Source organism: Leopardus geoffroyi, chromosome C3, assembly GCF_018350155.1.
Source record: "Leopardus geoffroyi isolate Oge1 chromosome C3, O.geoffroyi_Oge1_pat1.0, whole genome shotgun sequence".
Taxonomy (NCBI): Eukaryota; Metazoa; Chordata; class Mammalia; order Carnivora; family Felidae; genus Leopardus; species Leopardus geoffroyi.
The window spans coordinates 116,595,530-116,620,647 of NC_059338.1; the positions used below are offsets into that span (position 1 = coordinate 116,595,530).

General features: G+C 36.6%; 1 protein-coding gene across 1 annotated transcript; it reads left to right on the forward strand.

Moving 5' to 3' along the window:
• The first annotated feature begins 480 nt into the window (after nt 1-480).
• CALB1 (calbindin 1) lies at nt 481-23,736 on the forward strand. The gene is made up of 11 exons (XM_045454305.1): nt 481-795; nt 1,328-1,404; nt 5,617-5,691; nt 14,672-14,755; nt 14,870-14,926; nt 18,127-18,204; nt 20,433-20,488; nt 20,572-20,611; nt 20,740-20,793; nt 21,644-21,715; nt 22,046-23,736. Exons 1-11 carry the CDS (start codon nt 717-719, stop codon nt 22,157-22,159), a joined length of 786 nt encoding a protein of 261 aa, XP_045310261.1. The 5' UTR covers nt 481-716; the 3' UTR covers nt 22,160-23,736.
• The last annotated feature ends 1,382 nt before the right edge of the window (nt 23,737-25,118 follow it).

Below are 25,118 nucleotides of genomic sequence, written 5' to 3' on the forward strand. Positions count from 1 at the left end.
TGCCAAGCTTTCACCTGATTTGTTTAAACAAATACTAAAATGTCTTGGAGAAATCTCTCTCCTCTCCTTCTCTCTCTCTCTCTCTCTCATTCACACACACACACACACACACACACACACACACACACACACCATTTATATGCTTGTATTCTTTATCAGCTTTCCTTTTGCATCTGAAAATCAAAACCCCTCTCTGTTATTTCACTGTAACATTCAGGAATAAAGATATTTTATGGATTAGGAGAATGTGGGGGCAAATGTGTCTGTTTCCAGCCTCCAGTCTCTGAGCTAAGGATCTCCCACCACCTGCTGCTTCCTACACTCCCAAACTCCTGCTCCAGCTAGCTTTTCTGGGAGGAGAGGAGAAAACTGGAAGGGAGGGGAAGAAGGTTTGTGTGAGCAAGAGGCGGGAATGAGGAATGGGAGGCAGGAGAAGGCGTGGCCCAGCTCGGGCCGTCAGGATAAATACTCAGAACTGGGTGCGGGGTGTTGAGAGAGAACTCCGGAGGAACGCCTGAGCCGAGCAGCACCGAGGACAGCTCCCGGCAGCGCCTGCCCCCGTCTTCCTCCGCAGCCCAGATCTCTTTCACACACACACTGAGGTTCTTGCTTACCCCATACTCGCACGGACACACACACACACTCACACGCACACACGCGCACACACACACACACACACACACACGCATACACGCAGACACATACTCGGCTGTACAATGGCAGAATCCCACCTGCAATCATCCCTGATCACAGCCTCACAGTTTTTCGAGATCTGGCTTCATTTCGACGCAGATGGTGATTATCTTCTCTTTTTAACTGTTTGAAGACCCCTTGTTCCTGCCCTTTTCCACCTTTCCCCTCCCCTAAGCCTCCTGATCCTATTATCCCTCGTTTCTTTACTTCTTCTCCCACCTCCCTAATCTTGTCTTTCCGTCTGGCTGCCAAACCATCAACTTGAAAGTTTATATATATTTTTTTCTGTTATCCCAAAACCTTAAACTTTTTTTCCTCTCCAAGAACGTTAATAGTAGAAAATGGGGGGAGGGGGAGGGGACGAGGAGGAAAAGTGAGAGAGCGAGAAGAGATTGGGGGACGCTGCACCCCAAAGTTTCTATGGCTACACTTAACATCTTTACCATCCTTCTTTGCCTTTAGTGGGTCTAAACTTTGACACTCAGAAGGCAGGGCTGCCGCCCTTTCAGGGTTAATCAGTGTAGAGGCAAGAGAGAGCCTTGCGGGTGGCCAGACAATAGCTGTCATGGAAATTGAAAGGGGATGAAACTCAGAATGAGATGTCTGATACCTGGGTGCCTCTTTGTCTTTGCAGGAAGTGGCTATCTGGAAGGAAAGGAGCTGCAGAACTTGATTCAGGAGCTCCAGCAAGCACGGAAGAAGGCTGGATTGGTAGGTTTAAGTTTGCAACGGAGGAAAAAGACCTTCAACCTTTGATATATAAATATTCTAGAGTTTTCATAATGAGCCACCGAGATCAAGTGGTTTCCAGGGAATGTAGACAGGGGGGATGTAGATTTATTGACTGAGAAAGGAGAGAAAAAGCGCCTTTCCCAATTGTGTAGGGGGGAAGATGAGATCAGGCTTAGGGGGTGGGGGGTGTTGGAGGGAGAGAAAAAGAAATCCCCTAAAGGGAAAAAAACAACAACAACAACAACAACAACAACAACAACAACAACCTTACATCTGAAATCAGAGCTTTTAAAATATAGACTCTATACTTGTACGTGCTTTAATAACGCTTAAAAGGAAAATGTGGGTGCATGAGCTCTTTTAGCAGATCACCACCTCTTCGATTGAGTTCTATTAGGTCATTTTTAACTTCTCCTTAACTCCGTGAGAGATGGGGGGTAAAAACACATTTCTGCCCCTTGGTGGTCAGGAAACAGATCTGCAGATTATGGATCTCTTTTTCTATTGCCACTTATTGTTGACGTGGTTGGACAGATAAGAAAATGTTCTGTCTTGACCTTTCTCACTGGGGGAAAGTTGAACAACTTGCAACCTAATAATGAGCAAGAATTTAACAAGAAAGGTATTGATTTGTGTTGAGAGGGAGAAACCCAAAAGTCAGAGATGTAACAAGTAAAACAATTTTAAGAATTTCATGTATTTTTAAAAAGCAAAGTTATATTCTGATGGGAAACAATTAATGGGGTCTTGAAAACAAGCTATATTTGTGATTTAAGCAATAGGTAATTAAGTAAATGACAGTTCTTACTAATTATGAATGACTTACTTTTGGGCATAAATTTACCTGTTAAGAAAAGATGTTGTCAGCATAAAACTAAAATATACCCAGCTTTAGAATACAGAGGAGATGATTATGCAGAGAAAAATAGGATAAGAATTTTACTAATGTACTGGAGTTTATGTAAGACTACATTTCCAAAGACTGTTGGATTTGGGCTAGTTAGATGTTAATGATCTTTGGCTTTTAACTACTGGTTAGAAAGAGATTTTACATTACAGATTAGATACATCTTTTATGTCTTTAGAGGAAAACATAGGTGTATGTGATTCTTTAGCAGATCAACACCTTAAGCACTGATATATATATATATATATATATATATATATATATATATGCCTATTTACATATCTTATAAATATATAAATAACTAATAGAATTACCTTTTTTTCCTATCTAAATTGAAAATTGTGTGATACACAGCTCTATACAACATATTCAAAAGACTAACAGAGGACTCTAAAATGTATTATAATGTATTGCAGAACTATCAATTGCTAAAGCATGAACCAAATCAACACTCTGGGAATTGTTTTACCCCAATTTAATATTATATGAACCTGAAAGTATAATAGAATGAGATCAAATAAAATAGAAAATGTTTTATATACTCTCTCCACACCCTCCCCTCCTTATATATATTACCACATATAGATTCCTGTAATATTATCACAGCTGTATATATCTTTGACTAATAAAGCAAAAACAATTCCTTCTCTCATTTAAAAATATATGTTTAAAATATCTGATTGGAAAATGTTACTAGCCATAAAATTTTGAATTAAAGCATTGTAAGATGCCCCAGCAGCTAAATGATTGTATTTTAATTTTTCTAGATATGATTTTAACATTGTGATTTATTTTCAATTTAGAAATTCAAATACTTAGAAACTATAGTTTTTCAGATGTTTCTTTTCCTCTTCTCATTTTAATATTTGCACTTTTTTGGTAAATAAATAACTTCATGCTGGAGTTCTAAAGATTTTAAAGTTTTTTCTACTGTCCAGTCTCTAATAGAATATTAGAAATTCTATATATTAGATATTAATCCAAACATAACAGACTTGAGCACAGGTACAAGATTATATCAAGTTGCTTAATATTTTGATTATTGCATTTTTTCTGGGTTATATATATATACAGGCTTTGCATAGTTAAAATCTAAATTGAGATCTAGGTTGAAAGGTTCACGTACTAGACAAATATTTCACTATACTATTGACCCCATTGTAGTAAACCTTTACATATTTCTTCTCTTTTTTTAGGACATAACAACCAACCTTAAAAACCAGGTTTCTTTTCATTTCTGGCCACAGAATAACAAATTTCATTGTATTAATAGACACATTGTTTGGTTTCTCAGATTAATAATGTGAAATTTTAAAAATTTCACTAATATTAACTATAAGTGAATATAACATTAATGAAATATAACAACCCAAAATATGTTGGAAAACTACATTTTATACTAAACACAGTATTTAGTCTTTAAATTTGCATTAATTTTTACAAAGCTTTATTTTATTGTCATCATCATTACATTTTGCACTGTTTAAAACATAGATTTTTGACATAGTTACAACCCAAGAAGTTCACAAACTAAATGCCAAGTCTGCTAATTGAGGCACCTGGGTGGCTCAATTGGTTAAGCGTCTAACTTCAGCTCAGGTCATGATCTCACAGTTCGTGGGTTTGAGCCCTGCATCAGGCTCTGTACTGACAGCTCAGAGCCTGGAGCCTGCTTTGGATTCTGTGTCTTCCTCTTTCTCTGCCCCTTCCCTGCTCATGCTCTGTCTCTCTCTCTCTCCTTCCACCCCCCCCACCCCGTCTCTCTCTCTCTCAAAAATAAATAAACATTAAAATAAAAAGTCTGCTAGATAAACTAGTGGTACTATACAATTTTAAGATTTAAAATCAAATGCTTTGGTTTTTGCTTAAGGTATGTACATAAAATATAACTGACAGTCCCATTGTTGTCAAGAGGTAAATGCTTTCATTTTCTTACAGTTGTTGCTGTAATAAAATTTAATAAATGCAAGTTACAATTAATCCACAGAAGAATTTTGTTTTAAAGACTACATTATAATTAAGTTGCTTGATTACTATTTACTACCTCAGTTCTACTAAAGATATTCACTTTAATTCAAAAAGGATTCTATAACAACTAATAGTAATAATATTTAGCCTAAATATAACTCTTAAACTGTATTAACCTATCTATCCCTAAAGCAAATTCATGTGATAGATAGTACCACCATTTTGTTAGTTATAACAAAAACTGAGACTTTAATATACTTTCCCAAGGACATAGAATAGGACATTAGTAAAGGCTGACCTATTTTAAATAGGCTTCAGTTAATGCAACAGGGCTATTTAAAATGGGCTATGTTGGAGACCCAAGGGTATAAATGCAACTTCCTGAATACTAGTTCTATATTCAGATCACTAGTTTACAGTTCACGGCCCTCTAATCTGTCAATATGTGAAGAGATTATGTAAGCAATAGATTAGAAAAAAATAATTCAAATGAGATCCAAGCATTCACTTTGTCACTATTAAACATGTGTTCTCATACTAAAATACATGGGAGAGAAAACATCTCAGAAAAAAATGGAAACAAAGAAACCCTGGAAAATGCTCCCTAAGTTATTCTTGGAGGCAAAGATCTAAAACATATAACCAATGGTTTATAATAAGGTCATTAGTATTGTCTGTCTCTAATGAAAGTACAAATTGGTCAAGTCATTTTTTTATCTGACTTATTTTTTTTATTTAATTTTTCAATTTATTTAATCAATAAATGCCACTTCTATGTTGGAAACACAGAAGACACTGGAAACGCTGAAGAGTGACAATGTGAGTCACTCTTCAACATTCACATTTTTTGCTTGTCCAAACTGAAAATACCTATTATTACTTTCCATGGATAAAACATGTTAAAATAAGGGAAATGTTATAGGGCAATTAGTTGGAGCAATATAAAAGAACGTTTCTTGAAGCAAGCAATGTTTAAAGTACATCAACAGTGATCATTATATTTGAATTCACTAACAGTTATGAACTGAATAAATCTGACTATATTTTCAAAGTATAGCATATTCTCAAAACTAGTAATAAAAGATAACTCAGTGATTGAATCAGAAGTGATCATCGTAACCCTTTCATTTGAAACCAGTAAATACTGTGTATCAGCTATGTCTTTAATTTTCATGAGAATAGTTAATTGGTATGCATAATTATAAATGGTTTCAATTCCAGGTGGTTTTTTTTTTTGCATATATCATTAACACCATCACAAGCATAATTGGTATTTTATTTAGATAAACTTCTCACCTACTTTTATATAATTTTAGGAGTTATCACCGGAGATGAAAACCTTTGTGGATCAATATGGGCAGAGAGAGGATGGAAAAATAGGAATTGTAGAGGTAAGAAACTTATGCATGTTTCGGATCTACTTTTAATAAGTGAGCTTATTGTAGTTGCGACCAACTCAAACATGATGTGGCAAGACCAATTTGGAGAGGGTTATTTTGCCTAAGTAACATGTTCTTTTCTGTTCAAAACTATGAAATAAAAAACGTCAGAAATGTGGGGCACCTGGGTGCCTCAGTTGATTAAGTGTCTGACTCTTGATTTTGGCTCAGGTCATGATCTCACAGTTGTGGGATCAAGCGCCACACTCAGCATGGAGCCCACTTGACATTCTCTCTCTCCCTCTCCCCCTTCCCCCCTTCCCCACTCATACTCTCTCTAAAATTTTTTAAAAAAAAAGTTTAAATGCTCACAAATGAAAGAGAACCTAGAGTTTGCCTAATCCAGAGCCTAAATTTAATACATTATGAAACCAAGACATGGAGAGGTGAAATGCTTTGCCTTCGGTCATGTGCATATTTGCTGGCATCGATACAGTTAGAAGCCCAGGTCCCAGACTTCTGTATGAGTACCTATGCCATTATGTTACCCTGTTTCACTTGGATAAAAAACCAAGTGCATTGTTTAATGGTATTTTTATTTAATAGTGTAGAATTTTCTATTAAAATATAAAGTGACATATTTGTAATCCCTATGACGATGGCAAAAGCTGCATCCTGGTTCCTGAAATTCTATTCTAGATTGGCAATTGACCTTAATAAAAACACAAGAGGTAAACAAAGTTAGTGAATATTTTATGATGTGTTATAGGTAAGGATTTCCCTTGAGTCTCTAAAAGTATAGCTGTGGGTGTCAAATCTTATCTTCTGACAATGACTATTTCTGTGGGGGACAAATATTTTTTATGAATCAGGGAAGCAAAACTTTGATTATGCCTCGATTCTTCCGCATTCTCAGATTTGTGCAAGAGCTGTTGCTTCACTTACTTGTACTTTTTGAAACTCTGGTGTCCCAGCTACTCTATCTCTACAACCTCTTAGAGAAATTGAGTGGACAGCTTTGTCCAGAAAAATTAATAAGGTCATATTTTAAAATATGCCATATCAAAAGTATAATAATATTATTATAATATTCTTAATAGATTACGTTGTGATGTACTCTGGTTGCCAACAACATGTAGTTATAATTTACCTTTGATTCAGAGAATTAACCTGGTTTTCAAATACTTGATCATATAGGACATCTTTCATGTCAATGTGAAATACTTATTTTCAAGCAGCTACTACAAATGGAGTTAAGGAAGGACATACTATTATTATCTTTGTAATTAAAATATTTCCCTGGAGTATACACATTCCCCTTTGCCTATGTGTAACTCATTACTATATAAATAGATAAATTAACAGTACTGGGACTTACAGATTGACATAGAGGCCAACTAATCAAGGTATGAAATCATTGAGGACAAGAAAATAACATTTAAATGAACATAAATGATATGAGGTAAATCTATTTAAAACTAGTTGGAAAATCTAAAATCAGTGAAATTATATATGTGCCTATCTCAGAGTTTGGTACACTTTATCATTCCAGTAGAGGAAGGGCCATCATTTTATATTTAACATATTTCACCTTGAAAGACTCCAATGGTTTCAGCTACTTATTTTACTTAATTTCTTCAGTTATAGTAAATTAAACAGTATTATAAAAAAGCATGGATCCAATTCACATGCATTTTATACTTTTTAAAGGACTAAAAGAATCTGTTTTGAATCCAGGTTTTACTATTTATGATACAATCACTTAAGATTATAATTTGAAGTCCTATTTGAATGAGTGTCCAGGGGTCACTAGCAGATGCATTGTCCTGGAGGTATGAGGAAAGAAATTTCTCTAGAAGTTTGAGATAAGAAACTGTTGTAGAAAGTAAAGGTTGCATGTGTGAGAAAAGATAGTTAACAGAAGAGGATAAAGTTAAGGAAGGCTGAAATAAAGAATTGAGGAACTTTTATAGCAGTCACAATAAAATTTACATTAGTATGACAATATACAATTTCTAAATAAATACATTCTCTCATTTGATCCTCACAACAAAATAAAGTAAGCCTAAATACAATATGAGGGTCTATTTTTATAGTTGGGGAACCTGAGACTTCAATAGAATTTGACTAATGTTAAGGAAAAAAAAAGAAATAAATGGGGGAACAGCCAGAACCCAGCCAATTTCTTCTAAACTGGTTGGCCTTTTTTTTTTAATTAATAAATGATCTGTGAATTTTCTGCATGAAAAGAAAATAGTTTCAATCATCAATAGGTTGATTTCTTATGGCAAGGCTTTATGTTTAGCCCAATTGAACAGGATGCACAAAGTATAGAGAAGTTACCAGACCAAAGCACTTGAAACATGATTTGGACAAAACTTTCAGATCAGCTGAAGCAGAATAAGAGAAAATTTTCTAATAAATTCTTATGTGTCTCACTTAACATTCCAGGACACAGAATTTTTTGCTGAATGGGACTCCTGGGAATAACTAGCCAAAAATCCTCATTTTAAGGATGAAGAAACTGAAATCCAGAAAGGTTAAATGATGTGTCTAAGGTCCCACTGGCAGGAAGGACAACACCTGCAGAGAAGCCTAGATTGGACTCGGATTTCAGAATTCTTTTCATTAATCTGAGTTATCAGCCATGGTGTAAGAAGAGGGGAGGAGTGGTAATTAGTTGAAAAGAAGAGAATTATAGAATGGAGAACAGAAAGAGTACTCAATGCAGGAGTTCATAGGCACGTTGATTCGGTCTAGGGTGGTTAAGTAGGAGTGAAGAGAGTAAAGAGAGGTTCTGAAAATCATTGGAAAAAAGAAGTTGAAAGTTGCAGATTACATGTAGAAAACCGGGATGGGAAGGGTAGGGAATGCCTGAATTTATAACATGCCCTCTAGTGTCACTAGGAAGTTGTATAAAATGGAGTTCATCTTTTCTTTTTTCAACTTGACGTATATCACTTGCTAAGAAATCCTATATATAATATGGGACACAAACACACAAATCTTGGCCGGGAAAGGGAAACTCCATGTTTTCCAAAATATGTGATAATCTACCTACTCATATCAAGATACTGTAACTTTGGTGTTCAAACGGAAAAAAAAGTAGATTTGCCTATATATTTAATAGGTGTATTCATGGGTTCATCAAAATCTAATCAAGGTAAGCCAAATGATATTCATGTGGTAGTCTGCTTTCCTGTTGGAAATGGGCTAAAGTGATTTGGCTTTAAGTGAAATATGTTGCTCAAAAGATCAGAAAATATAGTGATTAATTTTCAAAGTTCTGTCCTGAAGTGCACTGACCTTGCCAACAACATACTTTTGCTATCTAGAAATATTTAAAATGAAGGGTAATATATAGATATCTTTCCTCTGGACTTTTAAATTTCATGTCTTTAAATAGATTTTAAAATTCACACAAATATAAAGAGATTCCTAATACGAACTGAAAACAGCAGCACTGAAATTCTGAGAAAATTTAACAAATACCATGACAGTCAAAAAACTGTTCTAAATGTATTCAGACTAATAGCTCTATTTCAGAGAAGGCTGATTAAAATAATTAAAACAGGAAGGCTGAATGATTCAGCAGATAACGTGAGCACCAGAGAAGAAATTTCTAGTAAGCATAGATATTTCCCTTAGACAGATATCAAATATGTAAGCTTTTCACCTGATCCCTTGGGCAACATGTGAGAATCTACCACCCTCTCCAGTTTTATTCTATCTATTTGTCCAGGTCAGTACATCCACTGAAAAAAATAGATCTAAAAGCTATTTTAATCCTAAAACTGTAACAACCCTCCAAGGGAAGCAGACACTTCTGTAGACTTTCCCTCTTTTCTTCCACAGTGGGATTTGAGCATATGAGTTTAGCTCTAGTGAATGTAATTTTTCATGGCAGACTACTTTTCCACCTCAGAATTTGGGGAAATGGTGGACAATGAAATTAGATTAAAAACTTCCCTCTGGCTACATGTTTTTAAATGATTAGGAAAACGTTTTTGATTGAAGATTTTAATGGAGGGTGATGAAGGTTACAGACGAGGACCTAAAAGTGAAGAAAGTCAGACTATCTGATTTCAAACCTGGCTCAAACTATAAACTGTCTGATAGCAGTTCATTTATCCATTCTGCCTCTGTTTCCTTGTCTGTAAACAGGGATGGTATAGGAGGACCAACATCAAATTTGATAAAGCATGTCAAACAAATGGATCAACCCTGGCACACTGTAAAAGCTCAATAAATATATTTGCTAGAATATATTTAAAAAAAAAAAACTAAAAATCTACACCATTCTTCTGAATGCCAACCCTTTTTCCCACTTCTTATATAATTTTTCATATTCTGATTGTTAAACTCAACTTGTCTTAAATTTATATGAGATTATTTGCCTTCCAAATTTCCTGGAGTCACTTAATGGCCTAGGAAAAATACTTCTCTGGTTCCCAAATGAAAGAAGTGAATGCTTTGTTAATATGTGCTGAAGGAGGTTAACAAGTACCATGAATGTCTTCAAGAGTTAAGAATTATGCCTCATATGTGCTTTGACTTATTTAGCTCAGGCATTAGGTTTCTAGTAAAAATTGCCCTTCGTATGTGCTCTCCTTGCACCTAATACTTACCTTTATCACTATATCTACTTTTCTGAAATTGTAGGGAAAATGTTTGAAATTATCTGCCTCCCTATAAGGTTCTTACCAGCCGTGACTATGAATCCCCAGCATCCAGTGCAGTGCCTAATAGGTTCTGAATCACAGCTACATGAGCTATAGCAAGGACTTTCAACCTACTTCAAAATGTAAGGCAGGAGTTCTACATAATACCTAGGAATAAAAGAAAGATGTAAAAAAAAAAAAAACAAAAAAAAACCCTGTGACATGTTCAGATGTTCAGTTCTCTGGGAAGCAGATCTAAGTTGAAAATTAGCAGTTTAAGGAAGTTTATTCAGAAATGCTCTTGGGACCAATACCTATTGAAAGGAAATGAAAAGAACAGGACTGGGCAGAGAGAAGCTAGGGGCTGTGATACAGTCTCAACCGAGGCTTTAGCTGATGCTACAGTGGGCTCTAAAGCTGGGATGGCCACTCCCAAGTTGTGTGACAGGGCTGTGGTTTTTGTTTTGTTTTGTTTTTTTTATCTCCACGTGGATCACTCTTGGGACACTGTCTCCTTGGGAAGGCAGTTCTCTTCAGCCTAGATAATCTCCCAAAGTCACCCCCAAAGGCTCTCTCAAAGTAACACTGTCAGGACCTAAAGGGAGTTCTGGGTGGAATACCACAATATCCATCCCAATCTCTATCCATAATTCAGTAATAAGTTGTTTGAATTATCTCTAAAGGAAATCTCTATTTATATACAGCCTTTGCTGACAGTAGACCATAGTCAATTGCCTTCATTCATAAGTTTAGTAAGATATTTACTGAAATGTTTGCAGGTTCTAGGCAGAGAAACAGTAAATAAGACACAGACACTATCCTCATATATAGTCTGCGTTTATATCTAGGAGAGACAGGCAAACACACTTTTCCTTCCCAACTCTCAGTGACAAGTAACCAGTTCTCACAACTGAAGCTCTGAGGGTTTCTGGTCACAACTGTCTGCCTTCTATTCGTTCCCCTGCAATTATTCTTTGCTCTCTTTTCCAACCCACAACAGAGTTTTGAGAGTTCATAAAAAAGCAGGCAGGTAGCCCAAGAATTAAGAAATTAGCAAAAACCTTGGAACAGGCAGTACCGAATACTTGCACAGACCGCAGAGACTTAGCAAATCTGAGAATAAAGCAGCCTTACTTGACACCTTCAATAAAAGACCTCTCACACTTTGTAGATACGCTCTTAGACACCAGAGTTGGATAGCTACTGCACCCAGCTCTGAAATTTGAACATTGATGCACAGTGTGTTGATGGAAACATCAATAGCAGGACCATTACATTGTGAAACACACCTTTAAAAAAAGATGATTTCTTTGTGTTCACTATACCTACATCCTATTCACATTTATTCCGGTGTCAATCTGTTTTATAACTTTTTTAATGTTTACTTTTGAGAGAGAGAGAGAGAGAGAGAGAAAGAGAGAGAGAGAGAGAGAGAGAACAAGTAGGGGAGGGACAGAGAAAGAGGAAGACACAGAATCCAAAACAGACTCCAGGCTCTGAGCTGTCAGCACAGAGCCTGATGTAGGGTTCAAACCATGCACCTTAAGATCATGACCTGAGCCGAAGTCGGACTCTTAACTGATCGAGCTACCCAGGCTCACCTCATTGTGTCTCTTTTAATGGCTGCTTATAGTAATGTCTTATTATAATCATTTACATGTTTAAGACTCCTTTTTAATGTCTATAAAATGGGATGGCTCTATATTCAGTTTAACATTAATAGTTCAAACTAATAGATTGAATATGTCATATGTAGTTTCAATCTATATTTTTTTAAATAATGAAACCAAGTAGGACCAAAATGTCATGGCAAAAGAAACATACATTTATACTAGATATGGAGAACAATTTTTACCATCTCTATATTTGACATTCTAGAGACGTCTAAACTTAATGCAAGTTATATGAACTCTAATTTTCAAAACAAAGATGGTTAAAATTCTCCCTTATTTTACATTTTGTAATCGCTTGCTAGTTCACTCTTTTATTTTTTTCTGTTTTCATGAATATGGAGGATTTTAATAAGTGTAATTTTTTCAGAAAAATTATTTGTGTTCAAAATACTGAGTTATTGGGGCGCCTGGGTGGCGCAGTCGGTTAAGCGTCCGACTTCAGCCAGGTCACGATCTCGCAGTCCGTGAGTTCGAGCCCCGCGTCAGGCTCTGGGCTGACGGCTTAGAGCCTGGAGCCTGTTTCCGATTCTGTGTCTCCCTCTCTCTCTGCCCCTCCCCCGTTCATGCTCTGTCTCTCTCTGTCCCAAAAATAAATAAACGTTGAAAAAAAAATTTGAAAAAAAACAAAATACTGAGTTATTAAAATACAAACAATATAGAAAATTACAATGGAGATAGTAAAAACGAATACTATAAGTCATGTTAAGTAGGCATTTTTTTTTAAATTTTTTTTTCAACGTTTATTTATTTTTGGGACAGAGAGAGACAGAGCATGAACGGGGGAGGGGCAGAGAGAGAGGGAGACACAGAATCGGAAACAGGCTCCAGGCTCTGAGCTGTCAGCACAGAGCCCGACGCAGGGCTCGAACTCACGGACCGCGAGATCGTGACCCGGCTGAAGTCGGACACTTAACCGACTGCGCCACCCAGGTGCCCCTTAAGTAGGCATTTAAGTGAAATTATCAACCAATCCACAAGCATTTATGTCAGGCATAAAGCATGGCTGAGCACACACTGGGCATTCAGCAGATGAAGGCGAAGAGTGGCCTCTGCCCTCCTGAAATGGATGGTCCGACAACCTACAAAGTGGTATCTGACAAGTTACATACCAATAAATAGAAGAATTGCTATTTGCTATTTCCTATTCCCTAAATGAATGTTTATGTTAATATACAACTATACTAGTGACCTTTGTTTCAAAATAAGAAACGTTTTCTGAGTCATATTAATATTCTAGTAAGATATTTGGGTCTGTTCTTAGTTTCACTTCCATATGTAGTGTCTACAAACTGAATGGATCTGGTTTGAGGTATCATTTTAAAGACCCAAAAACAAGTGAAAGGACATATTATATGGGCATAAAAAAGCAGAGGTTACTTGCATATAAGTTGGAATGATATGTTTTCTATTAAATTTTATTTTTTAATACCCCTCAGTGGATGAAACTTTTTAAAGGAGGGGGTGGGGAGCTAGTCTTTCCTATAATTTAGTAGAAATTTTGGAGCTTATACTGAACTTAAGTTGATCCATACCACAGGTTCTTGGGCTAAAATCCAGGGATGAGCGTCCATGCCTGAATTTCAAGTGAATCATCAACTTCTGGAAATCAGATGAAATATAGTTTGTGTAGGTTCATTCTTTAGTGGTGAAGATGTAGTGATTCTACAAGATTCTCAAAGTCCTTTTGAACCCAGTACATTTAAGAGATGTTGGTTTCTACTTCAATTCCTTATTGTAGTGATGAGAGTACTAAGTTCCAGAGGTGGCTGAGGGAGTTGCTGAGGACCACAGCTAATTAGCAGCTGAGCCAAGAATAGAACCCATGCCTGCATTGAGGCCATCAATCCAGCTCCCACCCTCCCTGCATGCAATAGATAGATTACATTCATCTTAAAATGGGATCTGGAGCCCTTTTATCTTCCAAAAAAAAAAAAAAAAAAAAAGGAGGGGAGCAAGAGAACTGAAGTTATGAAATGAGATCTAAGGAGACAGGTCATAGTGTTGAAATGGAGATCATAAACCGGGGCCCTGGATTCCAACAGTGGGCACCCTCTTGGATGAAACCAACAGTGTAAGAACAGATTTTCCCTCTTTCTGTTTAGTTCCACTGTTCATCTTGAGTTGTCTTCCCACCTCTCTTTCCACTGCCTTACAAGTATCTTCAGTGTATCTTCCTCGCATCTCTAGGCTTTCTCCTCAGACCCGGGAATTCATTGTTTCCCTTTCTTCCTTTCCACTACATTCACATTTCTCATAGTTTCTTTCCTTCTACATGACATGTACGTCCCCACATTGACATGTATGTACCCCACATTATATGCACCCTGAGAGGAACAAGACTGCTCTGTGGCACAGAAGAGGTGAAGGCCGGGATGAATCTGCTCAGATGAGGAGTGGTCCAACCAGTCCTATCTGAGCTTTCTGGGCACACTCGGACCAGCCAGCCAGCCAGCCAGGCAAGGCCACCCAAGCATTGGAAAAGACACCCGCTCTGTGTAGGAACAAAGTATCAGCAAGGGAAGGTCATTCCTAACGTTTTTCCTCTCCCGGCTTTCTAAGCAATAACACTGCTTCGAATAAATATGTTCAAAAAGAACTAAGCAGGAAGTAATGACAGAGGCTTGCTTTCTTTACAACAACTTTTCACAACTTTTTCAGTTGGCTCACGTGTTACCGACAGAAGAGAACTTCCTGCTGCTCTTCCGATGCCAGCAGCTGAAGTCCTGTGAGGAATTCATGAAGGTAAAACAGAGCCCTGTCAATGAGGGAGGTCTTCAGAAAGCTACTTAATGCAGGAAAATGGTGGCTTTTTTTTTTTTAATGTGTTTGGTTTTCCTTATCCCAAATTACTTACAGACATGGAGAAAGTATGATACTGATCACAGTGGCTTCATAGAAACGGAGGAGCTTAAGGTAAGCAAATAAATACGTGTGCTAGGCTTTCTTTTTCCTTTTAAATACAGTTATGAACTCTGTAACATTTTAAAAAGCCTCCCATGAAAGCAACTAACTGTTGAGCAACGGCACACTTTCCCCCCACTCTTCCACATTGTTAATGAAGTACCAGATGAAACAAGAGACTTCAAGTACGTCTTCAGTTCTATTCAGCAATGCAAAAGAAATTAGCACTTTCTGTGGTGCAAATTGTTATACTAGATAGACAGATATAACAGGATACTAAGCCAAAGAAGACACTCCTTTTCATTGAAATTTGCCATTTTATTTTACGAATTAAACAACTAATATAAAGAGATTTCTCTCTCAAGAGAAAGAGGAACGAGTATTGGACACCTACTATATGTTATGCACATTCTTTTACCTAATCTCCACCTGAGTTCTGAAGTTAGTACTACGCTCCTGAGGAAAGAGATAAAGAGAAGTTTAGTGATGCGCTAAGGCGACACTGAATGAAGACACGGGGCTGCAGTGTTCAAACCCAGACTCCTCTGCCTCCAAGTTCCCTCGACATTCCATACCACCTTCTGCCTCTCAACAAGAACGACAGAGTCCTCGCACGATCCCACTTCCGAAAAGTTGCAACTTTGAAAGTGAATTTAGGAACTTACCTCTCACAAACGTACAGAGGAGCTGGTGGGGGAGGAAGAAGATACAAAGGAGAAGGCAAAGTGGTCTAGAAATCAAGTTATTCTGTCTGATTTTTCATCTTTCAAATGGGGGTAATAATACCTTCCTCTCAGATTTATCGTGAAGCTCAAGTAAAATTCTGTGCATGAAAGATTTTGTGACATTCACGAGGCACAATAAATTACATTATTCACGAACTCAGTAATTTACTAGTCTTTCAGAAGTATGGCAACATCTTTCTCTCATTTCCTCAAATCGTCTCCAAGACTTCTCAGTCCAGAAGACCCTATTTTGTCTATCTGCAGGAAATAGAATAACTAAAAGGGAGGCAAATTGATACTTACTGAGCACCTATGTGGTGCTCAGTACTATGTGGCTGGTAGAGTACTAGGCGCTTGAAATGAATTTTGACATTTAATCCTCACAGAAAACTTGCAAGGCAGGTATTATCATTCCCACCACGCAGAGAAGGTGAAATTTACAGAGATTGGATAATTTTTCAAAGTTACCTAGCTGCTTATGAAAAGAATCTAGACGATCTGACAATGTTAATGATGTTTTTTTCCCCCACAACACCACATACTTCCAAGCTTCAGGCATCAAGAGCTACCTCTCCTGTCGTCCTGTGTGGAGATAGGAATATCAAATACCATTTCCTCATCATGGTTTAACACGGTTTAGTCACATACGGTTTTTTTTTTAAGTTTTTTATTTTTGCTTATTCTGAGATAGGAGGAGGGGCAGAGAGAGAGAATTCCAAGCAGGTTCCACAAGGACAGCACAGAGCCTGACATGGGGCTCGAACTCACAAACTGTGAGACCATGACCTGAGCCAAAATCAAGAGACGCTTAACTGACTGAGCCACCCAGAGGCCCCATTCACATACAGTTTTAGAGATGGAACTAGGATGTTTGTACCACTGTAAAATTGCTAAAACACACTCAACAGCAGCTTCTTGGAAATATAAACATTTTAAATGTGAAAACAAGGTCTTTTACACAAACTTGCAACACAACAACCTAGAGCTCACAAGGTGACAGTTAAACTTGTGTTTTTATTCTACAGGACCAAAAAAATAATCGTTTTCAAGTTCATAATGAAAACCTTAGCTCATTTCCAATACTGACCTTCTTTGTTCTACATTTTATTCTCAGAAAGAGATTCTAAATAGAAGTCCTCCTCTCTGGGGAATTTTAAAGATAAGTTGGCATTCTTTTTTAATGGATCTTTCAAGAAAGCTAATTTTAAGATCCATAATAGAGTAAAACATCACTTGCTCTCAGACACGACTTTGAATCTCAGCGTCCCGAGGTTTCTCCCAGGCTATTTTTGTGACCACCATTTTAGTCTCTGATGAGGCTTTTTAACCCAATTAATCTCTGACAAAAGGCTCATAAGGCTCAAAAATAAAATTCACCCCCAATAGATAACTTTGAATTTTCCATGCTTCACTTTGGCTTTGAAGCGCAATGCTTGAAATGAAAATAAATTTAATCAAACAAAGAAAAAGGTCTCCTTTCTCAGAAAGAATGAAGTTAAATCAGCCCAGCAGAACTGGTACATTTGGGAAACAGAAAAACCACTACAGAACCAAAGATACCCAATCCTTCAATAATATCCAAGCATAGTATTTGCTCAGTTTTCCATAACTGCTTTAATTCATATTCTGAAAATAATAAAGAAGTTTCAAATGAACAGCACTAGACAAAATGATTATCATATGCCTGAGTGCTAACACTTTTATGTGGCTTTCATAAAGCTTTTTATTTCTTTTTTTTTTTTAAGTAAACTCAGTCCTAAACTCCCAACTGTCAAATTAATAATCATCTTTTTTCATCCTTCCCACAATAATCTCTATTTTAATATGATTCATATATCCTTCAAGGATTAGATAATATCATCTGTGGCCAGCTGTTTTAGTCTGAACAGCCAGCTGAAGCATTCTCTCCAAGGTGCTTGGGACAGCATCAAGCCTAAAAGTTAACTGACTGGCCCTTCAGTGAAACAAGCTTCCTAGTGGTCAAAAGCTGATGTGAAAATACAGCTTGCAAGGGAAGAAAATCCACTAGAAATTAGAGGTAGTTCTCCATCTGGCTCACTAAGAATTTTCACTCACGTCACAAAGGCATAGAGAGGGGACCTTGTGTTTCTTAGAAAATTCATACGTGCCTTTGTGAAGGTAACATTATGTAGAAATGCATCCATTGGGCTGGTTGGTGTACAAGCTTGTACTCAGATTCCTACGCAGTGCACAACCCAGATACTCATTTAACTGAAGTCACAAGAGCAGTGCAACACAGACTATAACACATAAGGCAGATATACCTGTCAAAGGCAGCGGCATCATTGGAATGCCACGTGAACCGTGTAGAATAATGTCCCTTCTAAGGTCTTCTCCTCGCCCAGTTCTACCCTCAAAAAGAGGCCTTCTTTGCATTCTTGGGATGTTCCATTTCAGGGCGGCCTGAAATGAAAGCAGACTGTAGGTTACTGATGACATTTATCTGAGCGTTCTTTGTCTTAACAGAACTTTCTAAAGGACCTGCTGGAAAAAGCAAACAAGACTGTTGATGATACAAAACTAGCTGAGTATACAGACCTGATGGTAAGACTGATCTTGGAGAGACTGTAGCCCAGGGCCTATGAAATATTACTATGTTCTTGTTAATTCCCAAGGCTATGGAGGATACATGAAATAAACCATGGTATGAGCATCACTTGCACACAGGTATCATTTCACTTGAAAAGTGAAATACTTCAGGATGTTTACACCTTGTGAGGCTGAGTGAGAGCTGTTATCATTGGCTTTAACATAAGTAATCAACACGAGTATTTCTTTTCTTGTGGAAGTGGGTAATTTTTATCTATAAAACATCATTTTTCTTACAAAGCCAGTGTAACTATATCACCAAACTTTGAGTGAGGCATTCCAAATGTACCCTGAGCCTGATGCTATGATAAATAGTATAACCAAGACCTCTTATAGAATATTGATAATAGAGCCAAGAAACTTGCTTTACACATAAGCCCTTAATGATTTAGGAATGAACACATTTATGAAGTTCTAGGTAGAATAATCCAGCCCATGAAGGTCATTAATTTCAAGTGGGTAGTTTCTTCATTTTGACTCACAGAATTAAGACTATGAAGAAAATTCTTTGCCAAATTGATAAAACTATGGACCACTATTTTGGAAACATTTTAATTAGTTTTTGAAATTCAGACAAATTTTTAAATTATCCATATCAGTACATATATGTGCTTTAAGTACTGGAAACGTATGGTAAATTCTTACAGGTTTAAAATAAAAACCCATAAAATATAAGTGTATATTATAAAAATTATGTTATATTAGGTTGATAAAGGGGTTAGACTTTTTAGTTACCCTGGAAAGTCAGCTTATAAAAGGTTTGATTATATTTGATGTAACGGAGGCTTACTTTCAGCCCATCCACCTATTTTGATGTAGGGAAAAGAAAAACACTAGAACTTTACTGTTGTCTTATTCACTATACGGTGAGACTATGGACTAAGACTAATCTTTAATTTCAAAACGATTAAAAAATTTCATTGCAAGGAAGTATCCTTTTCTATCTACTTGTCATAGCATTAGCATACAAATGTGTCACAGTGGACAGATCTGAATAACTTCTGGAAATGGACAATAACCTACATTTATCAGTTTTCTGTTTTGTGCCAGTCTTATGGGATGTCTATTTAAAGTAAAGACTCCTTCCAGGTGGAAATTTGAAGCAGTCTTTTAAAAACCACTCAGATGGGAGTTTCCCCCCTGTTGGATTGGCCTGGCGTATCTGATTCAATGTCCTAAACCAGTTCAAATCTGAGAGGCAAATTAATCAAGAACTAATTAAAATTTAAATATATATGTTGAGAAATATTCCCCTATGGACACTAAATTGTGTGATCAAGTCCAATGTCTTGGTAGACAGTTTGACAATATTAGGACTCATGGTCAATAGATTGTAAAATGTGTCAGTATCAGACCCTGAAAAAAAATCTGCCTCCTACAAGGCATGTTAAAACATCTGAAACCATAGACTCTTCTTTTTCTCCCTAAAGAGACTTCACTAAACCTATATCCATTATGACCCTGATAACATTCCTTTCTTTAAAAACAAAATAGTGTTGCTTTTTCACATGTGTAATGTGCAAACTTTATATATTTTAACACATTTCATCTATAATCTTTCCATGTAATATAGTACAGCAGTAGTTGCTACTTTCTAAAACATGAATGTTTCCTGAATAAGGGTAGGAGTGTATTTATATATCTGGACATGTCTTGGTGTATGATGTACATGTAAGTGCAATGAGGAGGTAGCTAGTATCCGAGGGTAAATAAAACAATTGAGAATGATGCAAAAACTCTATTCTCTAAGAATGTATTCATTCTTCTTCAATAGAAGTCTATTGCTTCTGTCTGTAAGCTTATGCTCTAAAAGAAGGAAACAAATATTTATTCTCGTATCATTCTTTGGAGAGTTTTAGGGTGTGCTATATATTGCCAGACACATTCTCTCTCACATCTTGATACATACACATACTTGCAAGAAAAATAAATGATGGTATTCTAGAATCTAGCTAAGATCACTATTGCTCTGTTTGACTATTCTACATTGTCCTGAGATACTCTGGCAATTGACCCAACTTACAGAACTAAAAATGTACTCAAAGCTTAATAAAAGCTAGTTTCTAGAATTTTGCTGCCTGTATAAGTAATTGATAACTCACAGTGCTTTACTCTTAATTTTCTTCTCCTTCCTGCAATAAATCATTCTTCAATGGCTACCACAATAATATTCTGTCTTTCAGCTGAAATTATTTGATTCGAATAATGATGGGAAGCTGGAATTAACTGAGATGGCCAGGTGAGTTTAGGAAATACATGGATATTATAATAAGTTGATCCCTGTCCGGAAAATCTCATCTATTAATATTTCTCTCTCAAAAGGTTACTACCAGTACAGGAGAATTTTCTTCTGAAATTTCAGGTATTTCTCTTTTCCCTACTGTAAATATTATTTTCCTTGGAAAGTTAGACTGTGGGAGATTTGCCAAGGGAAACACAATGAAATACAATAGTAGCATTTTAACCTTTTCTCTCTTCTCTGTCACCCAGGGAGTCAAAATGTGTGGGAAAGAGTTCAATAAAGCTTTTGAGTTATATGATCAGGTAAAAGTTCATTTTTATCTATAATTTGATTGTCTAGGAGAGTTTGGAAAATGCTCACTTCAGTGAAAAAAAAAATCTCTCAAACTAAAGGTCCATATTAAAAGTAACAGGAGCTATTAAAATTACTCAGCCAATTCATTCTTGTCACAGGAAATGTATTATGGTATGTCCCAATCAGACGAATCTTGATTCCAATCCCATGCTGTAATTTATCTATTTTGAGGCTTTAAATAAGACACCAAACTCCTCTGAACTTCAGTTTCCTCATTTGTAAACAGGAGATAATAATACCCACTTTACAGGGTGGAATGAGGAGTAAGTTAGTTGAAAACATCCAGCAAAATCCTCCCCACCATGTGATAGATGGTAACATCATGCACGTGAGGAAAGTTTGTCAGTAATGTCAATAGTTGATGCCCTTTATTTTCTTCTAATTTCTCTACTTCTGGACCAAATCTGACCTCTTGGGCTCTAGCATAGCTCTGCCACTACCTGCTGTGACATCAGGCTAGTCACATAGCCTCCCCAGGCCTCAGGGTCCTCATTCACATGAACGTTATTTATGACCACTTAATTACTTCAACAGGAGGTGATATTGTTAACATAAGATGAAATATTAAATCTGAAAGTGCTTTGAAAAGTTCAAAGCGTTTTATAAATGTAAGGTGTTGAATGAGAGGCAATTCACATGTATTTTGGACCTCGGGAGCAATTAAGCATCTTGAGGGTCGGACATGAAGACATTGGAATATCTGCCAGTGAGATTTCTGAGGATTTCGATTGTTTCTGTTTATTACATCCCCCGTTATTGCTCAGTTGGTTGTATACTGGTTTTTTTCTGCTCCCTCAGGACGGCAATGGGTACATAGATGAAAATGAACTGGATGCTCTACTGAAGGATCTGTGTGAGAAGAATAAACAGGTAATTTTGTTACCATGCCACTTACTTTTTAGGCAGACTATAAGGATCCATCCACCACACATCCATTTTTGGAAGTCTACTTTAAAGATTTATACAGCAGCAGCAGTAGAATTCAATTCTTAACCTGATTTGGCACTGGCCTAAATCATTGTAACTGTGATAAATATATTTTAAAACAACCTTGTGATTATTCACTTTAGTGTAAGATTTCAATCCAGCTCTTAATGGATTGATGTAGCAAGCAGTTTTCATCCTATGTTTTATCACTTGACAGTGGTTAATTAACTTCCATATTTAACTGGATAACAATGCCATCTATGTTCTATACAGGACCTGGATATTAATAATATTCCAACATACAAGAAGAGCATAATGGCTTTATCAGATGGAGGAAAGCTGTACCGAACGGATCTTGCTCTCATTCTCTGTGCTGGAGACAACTAGAGTTAATGACCATGACCACTTACTAGCGATACATTGTATCTAAAAAATAACTGTGCACTATAAGGGAGTAGGCTGTATTTTCTTTTGTATCTGTAAATTTAACTGCATATAGCTAATTACCCAGGATGTGTGGCACTTTCTTTTCAGCTTGTTTCTACACTGTTTGTAATGTACAGTTTTTGTAACTACATGATTGGAAAAGAACGTCTTAGGCTCAGGCCAGCCAATACACCCAACTGGGAACAAAAAATAACCGAACACATTCTTGCTGTCACAAATATAGTTGGACATGATTTCCCTAAAAATTCCACTAGGATTAATCTCTAAAATTCTAGTCTCTGATGTGTAAATGCACATTTGTCACTGAATAGGAGAATTATACCTAACAAGTTACCGCTTCAGACAATCATAGGTCTGTCCCACAAGATAGTCTTAAGCTGTATTTCCAATTATTAGGAGGAATGTGCTTTTGCATCTAAAACACCAAAATATCAATCAATAGTTAGTTATTTGTGGCTCTATGAGGTTAACAGTCTCACTAGACAAGACTTAGTTAATTAATCAACAACACGTCTACTGCTTGAACCCATACCAAGCTATTGGTTCAAGTTAATTTGATGACAAGGAAGAGTAGCACCAGATGAAACATAAATCTGTCTGATTCTACATCTGTATTTCCAACAAGCCTACTGTCAGAGAGTATGACCTTAATCCATTTTCTAAACTGTTTTCACGTGTTGCAAATTATAATTATTCTAGTCAACTGCTGTTTTTATGTCATATTGTGTGATCTCTGATTAAATCATATATGCCGAGTATCCTGGTGTCTACTTTGCATACTTCCTGGATTTTCTTTCCATGTAGGACTGTCCATTTCCACCAAGGGTATCTGCTGCCTCTGAAAATATTTTTTTCTAGCTATAACAACTCTATTTTTTACTACATAATTAACTTTTAATGTTAAATTCATAGCACCCTGATTGTTGAATGTTATATCATCAAAAATTTTGTGTATTCTGTGAATCCTATATATTTCATATTGAGATCAGCATTCAAAATAGTTCTATTTCTATCTGCAAATAGTTTCAAATGAGTTAAAAATAACATCTGAAGAGAAATACTAATGTAATCATTTATCATACTTAGCAAGGGAGATTCTAAAACATTCTTTTGACCTACATCCAAGTCAGTTTCATATATTTGTAGCTAGAATATCCTATACTGGTTACACCTGACATGTAATGGTTGGTGACTTCGGATTCTTTGATTGTGAAGCAGAGAGCTAAGAGTTATGTGTCCATGAAATTTACAAAGTTACCGCCAAAGAATTAATGGTTCTAGATCAGTTTAAATGTCCCTAATTCTATAAATTCAGCACTACTTTTCTCAATTCATAGAAATCACAACAAAATAAAAGTGAGGTATCTCTTTCCCTCAAGGATGAACAGAAAATAGATCTGTCAAAAAATAAAATTTATCAAAATGATGTATTAGATTGGCTTTGCTTCTAGTGTGTAAATGGAAGCACTGACCTTAGGTTGAATTTAACGACTAAGAATAAAGAGGAAAATAACTCATTGCTTGTATTTTTGCTTCTTCCTCAAAAAGTCAGTGGACATGTAACTGGTAATCAATCCAGGTGGAAATGTAGGATGCTCAAGTTATTATGGCCTAAGAAATCTAAATAAACGTAGATCTGCCTGCGTCAGTGAATCATTGTATGTCTTATGAAGAGAAGCCTCCAACAATAAGATTTACAAACAAAGAAATCTCAAAAAATCCAAATATTTGAAGTTTTTTGCCCAACTGACATAATCAAATAGTTCTTTGTGAAAGATTTTTTCCAAAGGAATAGGAATATACAGAATTTCTCACATTCATCTGTTCATGACAGATGAAAATAGCTGTTAATTACAAAGTATATACCAAAATGAGGGCAGGCTTGGCACTCTTACCATTGTAGCATTGAAAAAGAAAATAAGGGGTGCCTGGGTGGCTCAGTCGGTTAAGCATCAGACTTCAGCTCAGGTCATGATCTCACTGTTCGTGAGTTCGAGACCCACATCAGGCCCTGTGCTGACAGCTCAGAGCCTGGAGCCTGCTTTGGATTCTGTGTCTCCCTCTCTCTCTGCCCTTCCCCTACTCACGCTCTCTCTTTTCCTCTCTCTCAAAAATAAATACGTATAATTTTTTTAAAAGGAAAACAACAGCGATAAAAGTCTGATATCTGGGGTCACTTCCTAGAAAGCCCATAGGAATAATGGTCATGAATCTAGCACTTGGCCTATCATGGTGAACTTGAACTCCTGAGCTCCATCAGGGAAAGAAATTCTTACAGCTCAGCTAAATCAGTCACACTTCCAAGTGATGGGCCTGCCTCCTGGAGCAGAAAACAGAAGAGAGTAAAGGAATCTGACAGGGCAGATGTAAGGTAGCTTATGTACACCTACCTTAGATTACAAACAAAATTCATTCCAGGTACATTATCAACCCATGTGCAAAAGGTATACAGACGACGATGTGTTAGAATACCTTCCATCCCTCATGCATGGAAAGATTCCTTAACAACCAATTATGAAAAAACATTGAGTAATTGGACCCTATTAACCTTAAGAACTCTATTGCCCCCCCCTCAAAAAAAAAGTCACTGTTAAGAAAGTAAAAAAATCCAACATCAGAGTGTGAGAAGATATTTGGGTTGGCTCAAAACCTTGGGAGATTTCCAGGTGAAATCTGAAATTCTTCCCCATACACGGAGGGCAGGGAGAGACTGAAGAAAGAAACAGGATTCCAAATTATAGGTGGCAGAGTAATAAACAAGGGAACTTACTCAGGCTTGTCTTGAATAACCCCAGGACGGATAAATCTTCATACTCACCCACCGGAATCTTTTTTTTTTTTTTTAACGTTTATTCATTTTTGAGGGAGAAAGAGCACGAACAGAGAGTCCAGGTAGTTT

Coding starts and splice junctions, on each gene's coding strand:
- CALB1 (XM_045454305.1), top strand. CDS start 717: ATGGCAGAATCCCACCTGCAATCATCCCTGATCACAGCCTCACAGTTT. Junction 20,489..20,571: donor GAATTAACTGAGATGGCCAG/GTGAGTTTAGGA, acceptor CTCTCTCAAAAG/GTTACTACCAGTACAGGAGA. Junction 21,716..22,045: donor TGTGTGAGAAGAATAAACAG/GTAATTTTGTTA, acceptor TGTTCTATACAG/GACCTGGATATTAATAATAT.